Source organism: Borostomias antarcticus (assembly GCF_949987555.1).
Source record: "Borostomias antarcticus genome assembly, chromosome: 15".
NCBI classification, from domain to species: Eukaryota; Metazoa; Chordata; class Actinopteri; order Stomiiformes; family Stomiidae; genus Borostomias; species Borostomias antarcticus.
In genome coordinates, this window is record NC_140248.1 from 17,717,771 (window position 1) to 17,738,726 (window position 20,956).

At 45.5% G+C, this 20,956-nt stretch overlaps 4 protein-coding genes across 7 annotated transcripts; 2 read left to right on the top strand and 2 right to left on the bottom strand.

The window, feature by feature from the left end:
* Window positions 1-288: 288 nt before the first annotated feature.
* On the top strand, window positions 289-5,739 carry guca1d (guanylate cyclase activator 1d; the record flags this gene model as incomplete). The annotated part of the gene is made up of 4 exons (XM_084450339.1): window positions 289-483; window positions 2,802-2,951; window positions 4,134-4,221; window positions 5,618-5,739. The coding sequence occupies 4 exons, from the start codon at window positions 289-291 to the stop codon at window positions 5,737-5,739; spliced, it is 555 nt and encodes a 184-aa protein (XP_084306465.1).
* A 2,049-nt stretch (window positions 5,740-7,788) lies between these two features.
* Window positions 7,789-13,390, bottom strand: alg8 (ALG8 alpha-1,3-glucosyltransferase; the record flags this gene model as incomplete). 2 transcript variants are annotated; one of them, XM_084450048.1, is made up of 13 exons in its annotated part: window positions 7,789-8,609; window positions 8,866-8,938; window positions 9,029-9,126; window positions 9,251-9,390; window positions 10,420-10,559; window positions 10,691-10,805; window positions 10,915-11,018; window positions 11,275-11,401; window positions 11,636-11,703; window positions 11,892-12,001; window positions 12,348-12,541; window positions 12,749-12,827; window positions 13,302-13,390. In XM_084450048.1, the coding sequence occupies 13 exons, from the start codon at window positions 13,388-13,390 to the stop codon at window positions 8,381-8,383; spliced, it is 1,566 nt and encodes a 521-aa protein (XP_084306174.1). In that variant the 3' UTR covers window positions 7,789-8,380. The 2 variants fall into 2 exon arrangements, with proteins under 2 accessions (XP_084306174.1, XP_084306173.1); XM_084450047.1 differs by having other exon boundaries at window positions 10,691-10,811.
* An 89-nt stretch (window positions 13,391-13,479) lies between these two features.
* Window positions 13,480-16,616, top strand: ccdc90b (coiled-coil domain containing 90B). Of its 3 annotated transcripts, none has more exons than XM_084450050.1 (9): window positions 13,480-13,882; window positions 14,149-14,271; window positions 14,376-14,479; window positions 14,842-14,943; window positions 15,070-15,111; window positions 15,303-15,374; window positions 15,834-15,887; window positions 16,084-16,198; window positions 16,332-16,616. In XM_084450050.1, the coding sequence occupies exons 1-9, from the start codon at window positions 13,795-13,797 to the stop codon at window positions 16,385-16,387; spliced, it is 756 nt and encodes a 251-aa protein (XP_084306176.1). In that variant the 5' UTR covers window positions 13,480-13,794; the 3' UTR covers window positions 16,388-16,616. The 3 variants fall into 3 exon arrangements, with proteins under 3 accessions (XP_084306176.1, XP_084306177.1, XP_084306178.1); XM_084450051.1 differs by having other exon boundaries at window positions 13,840-13,932; XM_084450052.1 differs by lacking the exon at window positions 13,480-13,882 and having other exon boundaries at window positions 14,162-14,479.
* An 835-nt stretch (window positions 16,617-17,451) lies between these two features.
* Window positions 17,452-20,346, bottom strand: LOC311318906 (ankyrin repeat domain-containing protein 42-like; the record flags this gene model as incomplete). The annotated part of the gene is made up of 10 exons (XM_084450340.1): window positions 17,452-17,593; window positions 17,675-17,798; window positions 17,930-18,072; window positions 18,215-18,320; window positions 18,503-18,628; window positions 18,730-18,924; window positions 19,052-19,187; window positions 19,430-19,549; window positions 19,898-20,005; window positions 20,212-20,346. 10 exons carry the CDS (start codon window positions 20,344-20,346, stop codon window positions 17,452-17,454), a joined length of 1,335 nt encoding a protein of 444 aa, XP_084306466.1.
* Between the last annotated feature and the right edge of the window lie 610 nt (window positions 20,347-20,956).

The window sequence follows — 20,956 nt, forward strand, 5'->3', positions numbered from 1 at the left end:
TCACACACCTCCGCCGCCACCGCTGCTGCTGCACTGCTTTCTTTTCCTCTATTTTTTCTGGAACTCTTCTCCTTAAACTCATCCCCCCTTCCCTGGCCTTTGCTTTGTCCCTGAGTGCTCGCTACGGGGACCGGTCAAGGACTGCAGCCTTCACCGATTCCCCTGCAGCTGAGGACCCAGACCTCCCAGACCCCCCAGACCTCCCAGACCTCCGGGGCTCAGGCTACCCCCTCCCCTCCGCCCTCCCCCCCCGAGGACGACGCCCTCCCCAGCGCTCCCCTCAGAACCATGGGGAACCACGGCTCCAACCTGGACGATATCCTGGCAGAGGACATGCACCACTGGTACAACAAGTTCATGAGGGAGTCTCCGTCGGGACTGATCACGCTGTTTGAGCTGAAGGCCATCCTAGGGCTGCACGGCATGACGGAGAAGGCCAACAGCTACGTGGACCAGGTCTTCTTCACCTTCGACATGGACGGGGTGGGTAGAACACACACTCAGGATGTTCCCCGCATTTACAGTGTACAATGTAAAACGTTATACTCATAGACATCAATATCGATATTCTTCTGGTGCGTTGGGACATCAGCAGCACCAAGCAAGTTCATAGTCTGGCAGCTGTTATGCTGATGTGATGGTGTGTGCATGGGTGGTGTGCGGATAGAATAACTCCATGCACATTTGAATTTTCTTCAAAGACGTTTAAGGTCAAATGATACTGTTCAGGTCAATTAAAGTTACGGTAGTCTAGGGGCCCCCAGGCTCTCCTAATGTATGTTGCCTTGTGCTGCAGGGGGGAGGACTCTCCCAGATACAGAGCAATTCAAAGACGATGTAGGCCTGACATCTTACTGTATGTGCTCAGATATGTACACTGTAAGTACAAGATGTCCCTTGGTTCATACCCTAATGAGCTTAGTGAGCTGACATGTACAGCCAATATCCCCTTTAGAGCCTGGGTGTGTGTTTACAGTAGCCTAAGGGGATTGGTGTCTGTAGAGCTCACAGTGTGTGTGTGTGTGTGTGTGTGTGTGTGTGCGTGCGTGCGTGTGTGTATGAGAGAGAGAGAGAGAGAGAGAGAGAGAGAGAGAGAGAGAGAGAAAGAGAGTTAATTATGGACAATCCATGCAGAAAGTGGGTCTGACTGATATAGGATCAGAGACTGTGAGTAGTAACTGCTTGCTTTCAAACCAGCAGGCTCCTCAGCCTTGGCCGGCCCAGTGGCTCGCTGCTGGTCTTCCTCTGACATCAGTATTTATCCATTTGAGTCTTGGAATTATTCTAAGTGTAGAACTGACTAGCATAGACATACAGGTTAGATGTGGGACAAATTGTATTTGAAATCCTTTCCAGGACACAGCACTTCCTGGGTTGGGTGGACAGTATCAATCTGCCGAGAGAGTTGGCTGAGGTATCAACCCTGGAGAGGCTGCAAACGGATGAGCACTGTCACATGGCAGGCAGAGCTGAGCGGTTGATAAACCAGGGATTTCGCCTAGAAAATGACATTTCGCTTCACAGTTCAGTCTCACCATTCGCTTGATGGTTTGCAGGAAGTCAGAGAGACATCAAACAGATCTGATAATCCATTTAACGTTCAATCTGGGTAATCACCTCTGGGGATCATGGTTTGCTGAGTTTCTTTAGTGACGGAGAATACAAGCACATCCAAGAGAAGTGACAGGTGCTCGACCAAAAACTATCAACTGATGAAAGAAGCGAGATCTGCATGCTGTTTCCAAAGCTCCCCAGTGATGTATTTAAAGACCAGCGTTTTGGCCAGCGTTGCACCTGGCCGAAACATTGTGCTTTAAATAAATCACTGGGGAGCTTTGGAAACAGCATGCAGACCTCTCTTCTTTCTTGCTGAATTTCTTTCACAGACATTCAGTGCATCCAAGCAATCTTACGCAGAGGGATCACAAAACGGACCAGGCCCTCTTCTGTCAGGGGTATGAGAGCGTGCTGTTAGTCAGTCTGTCTTGGCACAGGCCCAGGGGAGACCCTACTGTAGAGACAGTGGCTGCAGGTGAGACAGTAGGGGAGGACAGAACGACTGGACGTCCTCACGGAAACAGGTCAAGATAAAGGTGACCCAGGGATACCCATCTTCTGGACAGCACAAATAGGACTTTAATTACACTTTAATCTATTAGTAGTGACTATTGTGATTGAGTGGGGCACTGTATAATAACATTGAAGCAACATACTGTATTGTAGATAATGAGACAGGCCACCCAGGGGCAGCCATAGGTCCTACAGTAAGATGAGTTCAGGCCACGCCCACTTCATGGACATGCTGAGGAAAATGATGGACCGGACGCTGGTGCTCATCATTAACGTTGAGGGACGACAGTGGGGTTAAAAACATGGGGTTGGGTCGTGTTCTGTAGGAGATAACAGAACGATGTTCTGTGCCTCATGGAATGGAGAACGTTATGGCTCACAGAGTTGTCATCCTGAACTTTACCTGTGAAATACCATTAATGGGATTATCCCATAGAGATGGGTGACCAGATGGTGGGAGATGATCAGTCAGAATGATATGGCACACGGTTTTGCACCACTTGTTATGCTGCAATATAACCTACCGAGTAGACTTGCTATTTCCTGATAGTCATACATCCAGCATTAAGAGATACAGGGAATGAATACAGTGCACTATATTTCATTATTTAAATATTTAACTACACTATAGGTATTTGCAAAGTGAGTGATACTCTATGCAAAAGCTTGTATCTTTGACTCTCTCTCTCTCTCTCTCTCTCTCTCTCTCTCTCTCTCTCTCCCTCTCTCAGGATGGGTACATTGACTTTGTGGAGTACATTGCGGCCGTCAGTCTAATGCTGAAGGGAGAAATCAACCAGAAACTAAAGTGGTACTTCAAACTCTTCGACCAGGACGGCAACGGAAAGATCGACAAAGATGAACTGGAGACGATCTTCACGGTAATATTGAATGTGAACAGTGAATGTAGTGCTATACATCCATAGTGATCAGATCAAAGTCAAAGTCAGATGTATTTGTCACATATGTACAGTATCATACTGGTATAATGTGCAGTGAAATGTTACTGCTTGCTTATTTTACAAGGAAAGTGAACCAGCAGGATACGCTCTATGACCAGGTCTGGATGGGCCTGAGCAGATGTTGGAAAAGCCCTGACACAACAGGGAGTGTCTAGTCTGAGAGGGTGACATCATCAAGGCGAGCCTGCATCAGGCCCTCCAGAGACCTGCAGCACACTTTCAACGTAACCTCACAAGAGAAGGAACCGTTCGAATGTTCATTTCATTTCAAACCTTTATTTATACTCGTAAAGGACTGAGGTTTCCATCATTTACAGTGTTGACAAGTTCACACAAATAGACCACATCCACTGATATAAATTGAAAGAAGTAGGTTGGATTAGAACTGAAATTAGTAGAGGCCACCTAATCTGTGGATGAGCTCATTCAATGTGTCAGGTTGGGCCTTTCCGAAGGAGAGCCGTACTTGGTAGAATAACGTCATTGGTGCTTTGAACTTTGAGCTGCTTGTGTGACTTTTCAAGATGACATGGATTCTATTGGTGGGAAAATGCATTTAGTCTGATTGATCATGATATCACTACAAGGGATTGATTATGATAGCACTTCAAGGGCAATTGTACTTAAGTACTTATGTATTGGCAAATTATCCCAAGAAAATATGACCAGTCTTGCCAAGTATGAACCACCTTACAATCATGATGTTTCATGTTTGTGTGTGCATTGGTGTAAAACAGAGTGAGAGTGAGTTGTCTTTAAGCCCAGGTGTGACCTAGTATCCAGAGAGCTAAAGCTGCTGAGGTCTAAATGGAGTGTGGTTATCCCTGAGAATTAACTGGAAACAAGTATCATCATCAAGGCTCTATCTCTCTGTGCTGTCTTCCTGTGGATACTAAATAACACCAATGCAACAAGCAAAATAATGTGTTTGAAGATTTGCTTCATTTCAATAAACCCAATAGAAACGTGGAAAGAATGTTCATATTATGTACTGTACAATAAATGAGTGACCGGAATTTTACAGAATTGTCAAAACTGTCTGCAGAATAAACAGTCCACTGTAAATCTGCATTTGATATAATCTCTGGCTCCCTTTCTCAGGCCATCCAGGACATCACCCGGAACCACGAGATAGTTCCTGAGGAGATTGTGTCGCTCATATTCGAGAAGATCGACGTGAAAGGAGACGGTAAGAAACACCAGAGAGGACCACACGTCCTGTCATACTCTGAAACACCAGAGAGGACCACACGTCCTGTCATACTCTGAAACACCAGAGAGGACCACACGTCCTGTCATACTCTGAAACACCAGAGAGGACCACACGTCCTGTCATACTCTGAAACACCAGAGAGGACCACACGTCCTGTCATACTCTGAAACACCAGAGAGGACCACACGTCCTGTCATACTCTGAAACACCAGAGAGGACCACACGTCCTGTCATACTCTGAAACACCAGAGAGGACCACACGTCCTGTCATACTCTGAAACACCAGAGAGGACCACACGTCCTGTCATACTCTGAAACACCAGAGAGGACCACACGTCCTGTCATACTCTGAAACACCAGAGAGGACCACACGTCCTGTCATACTCTGAAACACCAGAGAGGACCACACGTCCTGTCATACTCTGAAACACCAGAGAGGACCACACGTCCTGTCATACTCTGAAACACCAGAGAGGACCACACGTCCTGTCATACTCTGAAACACCAGAGAGGACCACACGTCCTGTCATACTCTGAAACACCAGAGAGGACCACACGTCCTGTCATACTCTGAAACACCAGAGAGGACCACACGTCCTGTCATACTCTGAAACACCAGAGAGGACCACACGTCCTGTCATACTCTGAAACACCAGAGAGAACCACACGTCCTGTCATACTCTGAAACACCAGAGAGGACCACACGTCCTGTCATACTCTGAAACACCAGAGAGAACCACACGTCCTGTCATACTCTGAAACACCAGAGAGGACCACACGTCCTGTCATACTCTGAAACACCAGAGAGAACCACACGTCCTGTCATACTCTGAAACACCAGAGAGGACCACACGTCCTGTCATACTCTGAAACACCAGAGAGAACCACACGTCCTGTCATACTCTGAAACACCAGAGAGGACCACACGTCCTGTCATACTCTGAAAGATCAGAGAGGACCACATGTCCTGTCATACAAGAGCTGTGTTCGGAATCGCGCCCTATTCACTATATAGTGCACTAGATAGGGCATCAGCCATTTTGTTTGTAGTGTCCGAATTCTCCACGGAATTTTCGTTCCCTATATAGTCCACTTTTTATTACCCACAATTCACCTTGATTTCCAGGGAACAGTGCATGTACCCTACATTTTCTCCATTCCCTAGGTAGTTCACTACATGGTGAACCCTATATAGGGAATAGGGAGTGAGGGAACGAGGGAGCGATTCCAAACACAGCTTCTGACTGAGTGACACTATGTGTTACTCTGAAGTATTCTATGGTAGAATCAGGAGTATGAAGTCAATCATCACGATCCACAAGAGAACATTTAGAGAATCATTGACCTCAATTGCCCCCTACCCCCCGCCCAGGTGAGCTGACACTGGAGGAGTTCATTGAGGGAGCGAAAGGCCACCCTGACATCATGGACATGCTGAAGAAAATGATGGACCTGACGCCTGTGCTCGTCATCATCGTCGAGGGACGGCATTGAGGTTAAAAACGCCAGGTTGGGTCGTGTTCTGTAGGAGATAACAAAAGAACAATGTTCTGTACCTCATGGAATGGAGAACGTTATCGCTCACAGAGTTGTCGTCCTGAACTCTACCCGTGAAATATCATGAATTACCCCATAGAGAACCTTGAGGAGACATGTAACCTGCCAGAATGCTGCCCAACTAGACAGTTGGCCAGTGATGAGGTCCTTTAACAAGGAGCCAGGTCAGTATAGCTGGCAGTGAAAGCTGTACCTCTCTGCTAATGAGCCTTGGAGCCCAACAGCCACCCAGTGGATGAAGCATCCAACCCTCCAGCACTGTCGGTCACAAAAAACAGACAGGAAGCCAAAAGGACTCATTGTGGGGACCTCGGTGGAGATACAACAGTGAAGGTGCCATTCTCACAATCTACAGTGCATCTACAATCCATCAGGTGGTCCACTGCTCAGTCAGACAGCACAGTGAGGTGACCGTAGCTGGCGACTGAGAGAACTGCAAGGTGATCACTTGCTTTCTGATCTCTTGATTTCTGCCGACCCACTGAGGTCAACGGCTTGGTCTCTCTCTGGGTCTTCCGAGAGGCGGAGGCTCACGCTGAGGGAGGGTTCCTGCTGGAGTCACGGCGTGTTCTGTAGCTGTCCTTGGACTGATCCTCCTAATGCCGTTAAGGGTTCAGAGCCTGAGAAATCCTCTGTGAGATTTACAGCACCGCCGCGGTAACGTGGGAGGCTGTTTTTAGGAGGGGACACAGCCCTGGCCTCCTGAAGGCCGCCTGCACAGAGGGGGTTATATAACAGGATTCAGTCACTTTAATAGATAGTTAACCTTGCAGGGGGTGACGTAGATTCAGGCAGTTAGCTCTCCGCTCTGTTCTTTGCTCTCCGCTCTGTTCTTTGCTCTCCACACTGTTCTTTGCTGCGTTCCGTTGTATCAACGGAGAAGCAGAGGTCAGATGGTTGCCTTTCAAAAGATATCCCTGCTGAATGGTGATATTTGCTGACCAACTGATTTAGCTGAAGCTGGAAAGGCCGACTAGATACATCTCGTTCTTACTTTTCACTAATTATCACCAGTTTGTTCTATCCAGTTTGTTCTATTTTGTTCCTCTGTTGTCTTCCCGACTCACATCTCTATCTCATAACCATCTATCCATTCTAACAGTTATCACTATCTAGCTACAAGACCGAAAAAGGTGTCAGTAGTTTTAGACAATTACCAGCAGAGGTAGACAATTAAGAGTACCATAACATTGACATAAAGTAGTTAATGAATGTATCACAGCAGTATTAATGTTCAGGATGATGTTTCTCAGTTCACTGTAAAGCTCTTCTCTGAGATGGAAATTGGTGGTCTTATAATTATCTTTTTCTCCATGTTTTTTTATTTATTCTGTGAATGAATGAGAGAATATGCACAGTGAAGTATTAGATAGAGTGAAATGTTTAACATGTAATGAAAATGTTTTATAAAGATATTACTTCAGATATTTTTTCCCTAATTCAGGACATCTTAGAAATGGAATACAGCTTTAAAGTCATTCTCAGACTGCGACTCTTGTGCAATCTGTAAGCAAATCTACATGTAAGATTATTTACTCGGATAAGTTTGATTTCGGTCGATTTTGTGTTGCCTTATCAAAAAAATAAACCTTTTAAACAAACAATTTGCCGGTCTGATAACTGAAAGACAAAGGAGACAAAGAGCAGAAGTGACTCTCTTAGTGAAGCTTGGATCAGCTTACTCTCCCATAAACCCAACGCAACCAATTTAGCTCCCCACTCTGGCGACAGCAATGGGAGAACATCAATATTTGCCTGTATACTTTTGGAAACATACATTTGATCTGAAACTCATTGAAAAAGTTATTTTTCAATAAGGCACAGACAACCACTGCCATTTAGCTGTGTGCTGTAAATAAATATATTCTGTATCAGGGAATTGGAGTTGTACCTCTCAGGGCGATATCAATGCAAGTTCCCCGCTAACAAAGAGTTTTAAAATTGTGGTTGTAACATGGTTGTAAGAACAACACATGGATCACGGATCTTTTTATTTCAAAACATACAAAATAAAGAATATACTTTCTCATTCTACAGTTGGTCCATGTTGTTGCTGTGGTTTATCTTTTTTTTACATTCCCATTTCCCATTCAGCCACTATATTCATGATAGTGACAATACATCACATTAGCTACTCAGCAGTAACAGCCCATGTGCTTATTCACAGCAGAAGCTTTGTGACAGTGCTGTATAGATTAACTAATCCCTTAACCAAAAGGATTACCAGATCGTTAAACCAACAGCCAATCCATAATCTTACAAATCTTCTATGCAGTTACTGCTTTAAAAAGGACATCCCAAAATATACACACCAGAGGACTCCTGGATCCAGTGAAGCAGGCATATGTTCATTACATGATTGACAGTGAAGTCATATTGCTCTGGTCTATGTCATCCTTTACCAATCACTGCCTGGTGCTCTTTCCTGCCCAGTTCCAAAATAAAAACCAGCATGTTTCCCAAAAACACTTACTGATAACAATTGCTCTGGACGGGTTAAAAAAATATGTCTGTGACAAAGGACCATCCAGAATTGTTAACAGCAAGTTAGGGTTTGTTTGAGTAATATATTGTTCTCTCATAGTTGTTTGTGCTTGTCTTCTGGCTGCCTAAGCAGAGAGAGATAGAGGCAGAGAAAGGAGTAGGACACGCCCAGTGCGCAGTACACCGACGTCACCAGCAGGGGAACAAAGGGCAGGGTCTGCTGCCAAGGTGACAGGGGATAAACGATCTCACAAAAGATTTCCACGGCAACCAATCCCAGGAGGTAGGCAGCTTCTAGAGGATTCAGCAGGGAGCCCTTCCCCCTGGGAAAAAAACAGAGATATGTCTTGTCTTCCTGGAACAGTATGTCATTGCTTTATGAGTTATGATAACCAGCAGTTCAATGGACTTTTCCACCATGTGGATTTCTGGATTAATCAAAGACTAGAGTGATTAAGCCCCACCTGTAGTCTAACCTCCATCCCCTGAGACTACCAAGACATCTACCACAGAGTCAAGAAGGAAGTAAATGTAAAATTACAAAAAAATAAATGGGAGTTGTTCATGGTATTAACCCACCTAAAGAGCTTCTTCAGCGAGGTAAAACTGTAGATTGTGAACATCAGCATGAGCAGGATTTTGATGGGCAGCTCTACAAGAACACAAAATACACAGAACACAGTCTAAATAACAACACACCCGAGTGGTTTCAGTAATGCCCGCTTTCCAGTCCCTTCCTTACCTGCTGTGGTGAAGATGAGTGGAAACAGAGAGTAATGTCCTGTGGTGGCCAGCATCAGGAAGATCCCAGCATCCTCTCTGCTTTCAACCGCAAGTATGCTAGGAGACAAAAAATAGGAAAGAGTGTCAGAAAAAGGCAATCTGACCATGAATCGTTCTCAAGCCAAGCGTCAGCTCTGGTGGCAGTTGAATTTTAAAGCGTATGGGTGTGGTAGTGACTCACCTTAGGGGCAAAATGGCGATGAGGATGGCCTTCTCGTGGACATGCCAGCCGAACATGAAGGTCCCGAGGGCGCAGACCACCAAGCAGCGGAGGAAGCCGCGGGCGCCGCGGGGTCGACGCCAGAGGCTGAACACGGCAGGCTGAGGGACAGCAGGGAGGGAAGGTTAAAGACGCACTGAAATGAAAAAAGCATTCTGTCCCATTTTGGTTCACATAATTGGTCATAGTGTTCACCTATTCAACGATGTATGCCAAAGAAATTACAAAATTCTACTTTTGTTGTAATCTTATATCAAAGTATATAATTTCTTACTTCCTGGAAAACGGTAGGTCACGTGCAATTACGACAACAGGTACCTTAGATTTTAGGCCAATAATCTCACGACATCCACCCGTCAATCAACGCTATCCTTCTATCGAATCTGTCTAAAGTTCTTAAAACCCGTCCACTTGTCAATGTTCCAATCAAATTCCTCTAAACATATGTCCCACCCTCATAGCTTGTTTGCGTCGGAAATACGTCAAACTACGGAAGTTAAATGATCTCAAACGTCCGTTTCAGTGCGACTTTAAAGACGTCCAGTAAGAATTGTTTCACATTTCATGAGCAGAACAGTCGCAATGTCACAAAGAAATCCTATGTATGTAGCATAAATGGCAATAAAAGGATTCTGATTCTGAACAGAAGCATTAGCGATGTTTAACTCAAGACTACGCACCATGGAGAACAGCTCATTCATTTGTGTTTTAATTGTGTGTTGTACGTTATATTTTGAATGTACAGTATGGTGTGTGCTATGTGTTCGTATGTATAGCATGGTGTGTATGCTGTGTGTTTTTGGACCCCAGGAAGACTAGCCGTTGCTTTGGCTTCAGCTAATGACCATTGAGGTTTTTAAATCTTTATTGAAGACCCACTTTTTCTCCATGGCCTTCAATTCTAATTGAGCATGACTCCCAGGCTAGTGTGTGTATTGTTGTCTTTGTGGGCATTGTTGTGTTTATGTTACGTTTGTGTGTATGGTTGTGTCTTGAAGTATTATTGTTGTAATTTATTTTTCACCTACCTGTACAGCACTTTGGTCGACCACAGCCGTTTTAAATGTGCTCTATAAATAAAGTTTGAGTTGATTTGAGTTGAGTAATGGGTATATTGACCTTACACTCACCAGGATGGACAGCAGTGAGCAGAGGAGTGTGATGGGGGGAGAGATGGAGGGGAGGACGGAGTGCTGGAACTCCTGGACCAGTCCACCTGTCATGGAGGCCTTGGGAAGCTTCCCCACATCCAGCAGCTTCAGACGCACCCCTGAGAAACACACACCAGCATACAACGCACCTCTGAATAAGACACACCCTAGGATATTGATAGTCATAACGTTATGATAGGATGAGGTTTGAGTGTGATGTCAGTATCTGTGAGAATGGTCAGTGTCTCACCCAGCACGGAGAGAGCTTTGTCCGCCACGTTGTAGATTGCCCAGACATTGGGGGCCCAGTAGGCATGGCACAGACCTCTCTTGAAGGGGAAGAGTCTGGACAGCACCTGGGGGAGCTGGCCCTTAGGAGAACAGAGGCAACGGTGACTGACCTGTGACATGTTCACAAACAGGAAGTGGCTGCAGGACAATGTTCAGTGTAGTATCTGCTACTGATGGGTATACCATTGCGATGAACGGGCCAAATGACAGCACAAGGACAGAGATCACAATGGCTCCCAGAGCCACCAGACGCAGGGGGCTGAAACTGCTCCATCTCACAGAGCCATCTGCGCCACACACACACACACACACACAAACACACACACACACACACACACACACACACACACACACACAGATAACAGACTTAGCAAAAATCACCTACATGAGCACAAAAACAAGGATTCATGTCGGCTGGTCTGTGCCCTCATCTGTGAGGACAAATGTGAATAAATACTGTTATGTGACCAATCCTATAGCACTAGATCTCTAATCAAGCCCCTTCCGGCAGTGAACTGACAGTCAACAAGTGATAGTGGTTACTAGTGTTGTCCTGGGTAAAGCAGTAGCTTCTGAGCAGATAGATGCCGTAGGCTGGAGCGATGTACAAGTAGATGTGCTTCAGATTCAACAGGACAGCGAATAGCAACGCTCCCTCCAGGTGTCTGGCCTGCAGGGACAATGACACGTCATCAGTTTTTGGATACATATACTAGTATGTAGTTCTACGTGAACAAATGTTTGGTCATATTTCATCTATTTCAGTCGCAGGCAGGACTACTCATCACACCAGTGTTGTTCCAAACCCCCTCTGCTACAATAGCATCATTGGGATATCTTTTCATTGGTTAGGCAGAAATCCTTGGTTATGGTAGAGATGGTGGGTGGGTGGGTATGTGCACACCTGTAAATGTCTCGTCACTGACAGCAGCAGTACACCAAACAAGAACCCGTTGTATTGAAAATGAATATCTGCAGAAAACGTTAAGGCCAAGGGACATTACACTACAAGCAACAACTGCAAACGAAAAGTATAATTTAGACCCCATCTCTACTGGACGCAGCTGTGCAGGACCTCAACAATCCTCGCCTGCTTGTGGAGAACCAAAACAGGGGAAACACAGTAAGACTTTCACTGTTCTCAGTGGTATGAAAGATACGGTCGACAATGAGGAGGCCAAAGTTCCACAGCAGCAGAACTGCCAGGATGAAACATGGCTGCCCCAGGAGGTCCTTGGAGTTCTTGTCCCCTCGAACACTTCTACAGCACCTGAGAAGAGGAGACAGATTGTATTTGCAAATAGAGACAGAAAGTCTTTGGAAAGCAAGTTAACTCAGATTAATTCAAATAAAGGTAAGATGGCCGTGGGAGATTATGTCCTCATTCCTCAAAGCCCTGATCCTTGTATTTTGCTCCGTTTTGCAAGCTATTGCAATGGACTCAGTCTACCCATATGTTTTCATATTCAAAGCAAGTAAATATTTCAAGTAAATAGAGCTAAGCTGAGCTAGCCTGCAGCATTCAACTGTACATGGCAGATGTATGACAAATAAACATTCTTGCTTTAACCCATTAAAAAAGCACTCTTCCGAAGTGTGGGCCTAAAAATACTCACTCCCTAACAGCATAGATGAAGATCATGTCTGTTACAATGACGGAGAGCCTCTGGAAGAGGACGGTGGCAGGACTGGCATAGCCCAGGTTCTGCACCACCAGCATGTCCTTGTCAAAGTGCTGTGCCACATGGGACAGGCCATACTCAAACCAGGCAAACAGAGGCGGGTAGTCCAGGGTCCACTCAGAGGTGTTCTACAGAAAACAACCAAACACCAGGCTGTAAAACTCAAATCATGGTGACACAACAAAGAAATCAAGAACATCTATAGATATAATCATGCAGGGACAGAAGACCCTTGAATTGCAACGAGTGGTGTTTTCTGTACAGGATGGAACATGGGGGCTAGTGCAAACTGTGGCCATAAACAACATGTGAGGATATGTGATGAGAGCACAGACCTCATAGTACCACTTTGACACTGGTAGACTGTGTGTAATGGCTAGCCAGTTCCTATGCACCTCAAAATCTGTGGAATGACTGGAAGACAGACATGACAACATAGAAATCAAACATCCAATATGTGTCTCTGACAGGCACACAAGTCAAAAATCCAATGTTAAGGTTGCTATTCATGCATGCAACGACGTGTAATGCTAACGCTATCTGATTAAAAAGTGCCCTATACTTCTCCATTACCAGATCTCATTCATATTTTCAGCCACATCAATATTTGTTAGTTAAACTAGCAAGTTAGCATCCACTAACTTATCTAGCTATAATAGAACTTTCTACCAAAATGTTATATTATTCCCTTACCTAGTTGTATAGATAAATAGCTTTCTCAGCTAGCTAGTTTATGATGAGGTGGCAAAGCTGTTGCTAGTCGTGGGGTTTAGCTACGTCAGCTAAGCTAGCTAGCTCTGTTCACTAAATACGTGGTCTAAATACCGGCATTCAAAAACTAAGCATCAACTTTTACAATCGGTTCATTAATCAGCATACTAAACTTACTATGCGTTTATAAAAAGACATTTCAAGAAAGAAACTCCAAGTGCTAAGGCGGGGAACCAATCCCCACTGTCGGCCATGGGCGCCGCCATGATACGTTTTGTTTTGTAAACAAAACTTTATTGAAACGTAATGGTAATGTGATCAGAAGTGAGATTTGTTTCCGTGCTGTCACCGGAACCTATGCAGCACAATATCCACATGTATTCTACAAGCGAACAATAGTGAGACTGAGGAGGATGGAAATATTATAGAAATAGACCGTAGCTATCAAGGGTCACTCAAAGTGTTGCCACTGAGTTTCGTCAACCACTACTTGATATCCGGTTGTGGAGAGAAGTCTGCCCTTTGTGTCTGTCTGAAGTGAAGAACACGAACACTCTTCTCTGTACTTGGTCTTAATCAGCAATTAGTTAACACGTGGAACATTAAGGTCGGTTTAGTTTCATAAGCAGTAATATCTAGCTACGTTTAGTACTTTAGTCGGTTTTAGACAATGACCAGCATGAACAGACACTGTTCAACTCTGTTACGGTCAGCCTCGCGGCATTTCTATGGCGCTCGGGGAGCACAGAGTTGGAGAGGTGAGCAACAGTGATCTGCGGCGTCATTGGAAGCCTTTAAAGCATAAAAGGTAGACTTTAGTTGATGTAGCTTATCCCAGATGTGGTGTGTGTGTGTGTGTGTGTGTGTGTGTGTGTGTGTGTGTGTGTGTGTGTGTGTGTGTGTCTGTCTGTCTGTCTGTCTGTCTGCCTGTCTGCCTGTCTGCCTGTCTGCCTGTCTCTCTCATTCTCTCATTCTCTCATTCTCTCTCTCTCTCTCTCTCTCTCTCTCTCTCTCTCCCCCACAGATTTCCATTTAACAGTGCCCGTTGTTAGATCTTATGATATGAGAAAAGTGGAGTTGACTCCTCTGGAACAAAGGAAACTCACGTTCGACTCACATGCCATGGTCTCAGAGTTGGAGAACAGCGGTCTGTTCTTAATTCTGTGATTGCACTGAATTCATCTTAACATCTTTTTTAATCCAGCAGTCAGATCTCTTTGATAAAACAATGTTTGACGTTTATTTTTTTAGGTTTTGAAAAGCATCAAGCAGAGATCATAGTTTCAGCGTTAGTGACTTTGACAGCATCAAACATGGATATTGTTTACAAGGACATGGTGACCTCAGCACATCAGGTAGGCTTTCAGGGAGGTGTGTGTTTAGGTTAGATGTGTGACATCTGAGCATGGCATGTCATGTCAGGCTTTCAGTCAATCACACACTCATTCAGTCTGTCACACTATAGTCTGCAGGGTACTTGCTGTTTAAAGACGAGTACTCATACACAAGTGCATATTTTGCGGTGTGTTAATTTCTGAGGCCATGCACATACACCAGTACTGCAAAGGAACGCTGGAGACACGTAGTAACCATCTTTTTCGCGTACACATAGTTAAAAGCAAGTATACCATGGGCCTTACACACACACACGCCTTCTCTACACCGAGGAGGTTATATTAGGTTCTACTCTCTACCTCTGCCTTTCTCTATCTATCAGGAGATCGCTCTCCAGCAGATCATGGCTCACCTGGACTCCATCAGAAAAGACATGGTGATCCTGGAGAAGAGTGACTTTGCCAACCTGCGCTCTGAGAACGCGGTACATAACCTCCACCAACCACACACCATTATTTCCAGTCTGCCTGCCCTGACCTTTGACCTTTTACAGTAGTTTATACAGTATATGTCAATACAGCCCTGGTAATATTCTGATGTCTCCCTGCAGAAAATGAAGACAGAACTAGACCACATAAGACACAGACTGATGGTGAGAACAGGAGCTGACTTTTGGGTTTGAGACACATACTAGCTAATCAGTCATTAACAGTTGTTGTATGAGAACGCCCAGTCTGGTCTGTCACTGATAGTGATCACTGATAGTCTCTGTGGTTCCCCGATGTTCTCTGTTATTCCCTGATGTTCTCTGTTGTTCTCCGATGTTCTGTGTTGTTGCTTTAGGAGGAGAGTCGGAAGATCAGAGCTGAGGCCAAGCTGGATATCAACTTGGAGAGGAGCAGGCTCACTGACATGGTGTGTGCGTGTGTGTGCAGGGCTGGACTGGCCATGTGGCGTACCGGGCCATGTGGCGTACCCGGTGGGCCGGACCTACTTGTGGGCCGATCTAAAAAAAAAAAGAGCTAACGAACGGCCCATAGAGCAGGGACAGCGGCCCATTGGTCCATTTTCTAGACTGACACAGTGAATGGCCTGTCCCCCCGTCAACAAATCGCGCAGCAGCACCCCCCCCCCCCCCCCCCCCGTCAACAAAACGAAACTGAAGGTGTTCCATCCGCCGCGTCGGCTCGGCTAGTGGCCTGACTGGGGCTACATTGCCCGGTAGGAAATATTCACCCAGTCCAGCCCTGTGTGTGTGTGTGCGTGTGTGTGTGTGTGTGTGTGTGTGTGTGTATGTGTATCTGTCTGTCTCTCTGGTTTGTCTATTTGCTCTCTCTCTTTTTAATCGTGTCTGTGTTTCTGTCTTTCTCTCAGTTTACTGACCAGGAGAAGAAGCTGATGGAGGCCAACACGGAGTTCCACAGGAAGGTAATCACCTATCATCTATCTCATTACTGTAACCACCAATCACCTGTCTCTTTACTGAATGCCTCTCTCTGTGACTGGGCCATCGGTACTATCTTATCTGTACCATACTATGATCTGTCCCATTCTATGATCTGTCTCATACTATATTCTATATCATACTGGTCTGTTTTGACATCTGTGTCAAACTTCCTGTCAGAATGCAGACGTTGACCATGACACCATGGAGACCAATAAAAAGATAGACCTACAGGTGGCCTCCCTGAAGACACTCCTGGAGTCGCTCAAACTGGCGACCATCCGCTACCTCGCAGGTGTGTGTGTGTGTGTGTGTGTGTGTATTTTGAGTGTGTGTGTGTGCACAACTTGCTTACTGGGGTGTGTGAGTGCCAAAACTTGAGACATTTTCTAACTTATACAATGTTCCTCTCCTTTCCTTTTTTACAGCTACTGTTTTTTCCTGTCTTGCGATTGCACTGGGGTTTTACTACCGCTGGAAGTGACTGAACACAAGATTATACCACTGTGGATTGGTGTATTGATGTAATTATATAGTGATAGCTAATAAGATAATAATGCATAATATTTAGGCATGATATTACAGAATAAGACGCAGTGCAATTGTAAAGTTTACAGCTTCCCATTGGGACTTTTATGAAGATTTTAAGATTTGTTATTAGATAAATAATTTGTGATTATTAGGGCAATTGATGCCCTAAATAAACGCGTGAGATTTAATGTCATGTGTTTCTTGATTACTCTGTCATCATGATACAATTAACCAATGAAATCGGTCAGAAAGTGTCAAACACTGCACAATAACTTGTATTTATTTCATAAAACATACAAATAAACTGCTATAAAGCGGCCTCCAGCTTCTGATTCCGTGGTGCTGATTTCAACAATAAGGCCAAAGAATCCGTGCAAGATGGCGCAGCAGAGCCCCCACCCAAAGATATTAAGAAAAAATCACAATTTGACGTCATGTTACAGTAAGCTTTGAGCAAGATCTCTGATTACTTAATTATTACGCTCTGATTGTCATGACCAGGGACACATTTCAAATATTATCACGTTCACCCTTTGTTACCTAATGTTACTTCAACCTTTGGTACATTATTTTTACATAACGAGAAAAAGTCCTCTTTCTCTAGCACTGTGACTGCTGGTGGCAAGAAGTTGGTTAATTTATTCTAGACAAATGTACAGGTAGCCTACTTGTTGTAAGCATCTGCTAAATGACTAAAATGTAAATGTTATGAAATTCCCCATATGCTATTGCTTACATTAATCTATGTCATAGGTTGTTATAACAACATGCATCCTCACATTTCCTTCACTCTTCTCAAAAATCATTCCTGTGACTTCATCCCTTTTCTTGCCTGTCTTTTTCTTCTCAGTGATGGTGTGAAGGGTCGTTCACGTTTCTCTTGCAGAGTGAACCTCTTTGTCAAGTCTGTTCACAGGACACACAGGTGATGTTGTTGCATTACATAAACCTAATTAACACTCATTATTCAAACCCCTCTTTTAGAAAATTGACTTTCAATTGATTTTTTTTTTTAGTTCAATCTGCACTTTCGACCTGTACGCTCTTCAGGACGTGCTGCAGTTGTCTGATCTGCGCTCTGTGCTCGTCTAGCTGGGTCTCTAGTCTCTCTCTGCGCGCTCTCTCTCTCTCCAGCTCCGTCTGCAGGTCCTGTAGGGTGCTTTGAGCAACAGAGTGAGGACATGCAGTCAGCCAGGATATCTAAAATGTGTTGTTTCCAGACGCTGTGATGTAATATTACCTCTGAGCCTCTCGGCTGGTGTCTGTGGAGTCTGGGTCTGGCAGCTCTCCTCCCAGCTGTCTGTAGTTACTCTGTGCTATCTCCACCTGCTGCTTCAACTCCTCCAGTCTCTGATATGCCCTCTCTGGAAAACACACACGCACACAAGCATAAGCATGCACACGAGATACAGCTTTGAGATTAATTACAGCAAGAGTATGTCACAGAATACATGAAATGCTTGAGTTGATAGAGTTGGGCTCTGGGATCACTGACCCTGTCCTTGTCTCCTCTGTACGTCAGTCAGTGGTGCTCCGTCAGGTGGTTGACTGCAGCTCCTCATCTTCATCCCTCTCTCCTCCTCCTCCTCTCCTGAGCCTGCCTTCCCTAGCATCCTCACAGCAGCCAGCTGGGCAAACCTGACCAAAGGCAGGTTGACATGTTGGATAAACCTGGCACAACCTGATAATCGTTTCCCTGTGGTGCCGGACCAGCGGTTGCACAGTAATATCCACTACTAGCCCACAAAGTCAATGTACAGCATGTGTGGTATTAGTAGACCTCTTGGCTGTGTCTCTGGGTGTCTCCCCTGCGTTGTTCCTGATGGTATGGTCCGCTCCCATCTCCAGAAGCCATTGTAGGCACGTCAGGTGACCCTGACCTCCAGCTGGACATGAACAGAGAGCCTGTGAGATCAGCTTGCTTTCCTCCACACACACTGTCATAAGTCATAAGTTAAAGATAGATAGATAGATAGATAGATAGATTATTGTATTATAATAATATATTGTATTATTGTCCTTTATAGGAAATTAATTGTATGTGAATGTGAAAGTTAGACGATCTGACATTTGTGCATGACAGTGGAGCCGTCGTCATCCCTGTCGTTGATGTTGACGACCCCACACTCCAGGAGCTTCCGGAGGGTGTCCAGGTCTCCATGGAATGCTGCCACGTGGGCCGGGAACGCCAGAGCTGATGGGAGAGGAGGCGACACAAACACAGGAAGCCAAGTCTGAAACTTACAGGCCTAATTTCTGGGTCTGAGTCGTCAGAAGAGCAGCCACCGTACGTACCATCCTGCTCCCGTGGGAGGTCCGTGTGTTGCTGTAGATCCTCAACGCACTGGACGACAGGATGTTTACGAAACCTCAGGGCCAGGTCCCGAGGAGTCTCTCCCTGGTTGTTCCTGGCCTGCAGGAGTCTGACCCCTCCCTTCAGTACCAGGAACTTCACGCACAACACATGGCCCTCCGTAGCCGACAGGTGAGCTGTGGATGGACGGTTGCAAGCGCTTAGGTTGGGTTCCGACCCTTTTAAGTTGTTATCTCAGTGACTAGCTAATATTGTCTGAGCGGTCCAAGTCTAGGAGGTTAAAAAAAAAGTAGGTTCCAGTACCTGGAGTGTCTCCGTGTTGGTCTGTGGCGTCCACGCTGCAGCCCCACTTGGCGAGGACCTGGAGGCAGCCGAGTCTGCCGTGGAAGGCAGCGTAGTGCATGGAGCTCCAGCCCTTCACCGATACACTGTCGGCATCCTGGAAGTCAGGGCCCAGGGTTGGAATTATAGGGCTGTTTGGGGGTGCAGAACAGAAATAATGTCCAGTCTAGAGAAGTGGTGTTTTTCATACTTCTGTTCATGGAACATGTTGTCCATGTTTGTGATGTGTCTTGTATACAGTGGCAGGGCAAAGTCCTGGTAACACTTGTGTAGAGATAACAGTGATTCTGACCCTCGTTTTGTGTAGGAGTGAGAGGTGGGTGTGTCGTATGTACAGACCATTCCGGTGCGTAGGATGATCTGTAAGGCGTCCAGGTGACCGTGGGCTGCAGCCAGGTGAGCAGGGGTACATCCCTTCTGGTCTGGGACAGACAGGTCCACCCCGTTCACTATCAGAGCCTAGAGAAAGAGAGAGAGAGAGAGACCAACACCATTCACTCTCAAAGATTAGAGAGAAGCCAGCCTTTATTAGAGAGAAGAGATTATGGTTAATGGTAAATGGACTGCACTTCATATAAAGCACTTTACAAAGCCTCTCATTCACACACATTCACCCACCAATGGCAGCAGCTATTGCAAGGTGCCCGCCTGCTCATTGCAAGCAATTTGGGGTTCAGTGTCTTGCCCAAGGACACTTCACCATGTGGACAGGAGGAGTTGGGATTCGAACCGCCGACACCACAATCATTGGACGACCCGCTCTACCACTGAGCCACAGTGGTACCACATCATTACGTGCTCTAGTACCTCCAGACAGGCTCTCTGTCCTTTGATAGCTGCCAGGTGGGCTGGCGTCCAACCCTGAGGGGTCCGTCTGGCAGCGTCTGCCCCCTGCCACAGGAGCCAATGGAGACACTAGGATAGAAAACAAAGAGCTTCCTACAATACAATGGACTATTACAAGTGGGTCTGTCTAATAACATCATTTTGACAGGACGTGCTATTGCAGCCTCCCCTTCTGGCAGCCAGGTATTTAGAGCACCTGTACCCCCCCCAGTTTCTGTGCTTCTGACGGGTGTGTCTGTTACAGCATACATGTGACCAGTGAGGGGTGCTGTTACCTCCAGTCTTCCCCCCTGCGCAGCCCAGTGGAGGGGGGTGAAGCCGTGCTCCTGGTCCACATTGTTAACAGCTGCCCCATTCCCCAGTGATGACATCAGCGCTGTGACATCACCAGCTCTGGCCGCGTCATGCATCGACAGAGACACAGTGTTCTGTTCAAATGAGCCTGAGGTCGGGGCAAATGAAATCATACGGCATGTTGAATAGGTTTAGAATGTATATTTGTGAGAATATAAGGCATTCACATAGACTCACCTTCTGGTGGTTTCGTAGCAATTACTATACTCCAGTACTTTAAAAGTGCACTCATAAATTGATCTCCCCTACAGCTTCTAGGGTATATCACAATACTTCCTAGGTTGAATCTGTACTGGTGGATCTGTCTGTCCTTGCTGCATTTGATTTGAGAGTAAACAAATAGCCTAGATCACTGTACTTTCCTGCTAAGCCTGGCTGCGAGAGCTTCAATGTTTCCATTTCACCTTGACAACCACCGAGCTGTGCCAACTAACATCTTGTCCACCAGATGGCAGTAGCTGCATGGGCTGAAGACTTCTTCCAGCACTTTATGAATTTAATTTAATCCAAGAATTTCTCTACACATGGACCCTAACAAATTTATATTGCAGATCAGTGTGAGTAAAGGTTTACTGATGTATGAATGTAGGAATAAAGACAAGCTAGAAACACTTCTCTTATTCAACTTTATTAATGATTCAAGCAACATGACAAAAACTCAGGTAT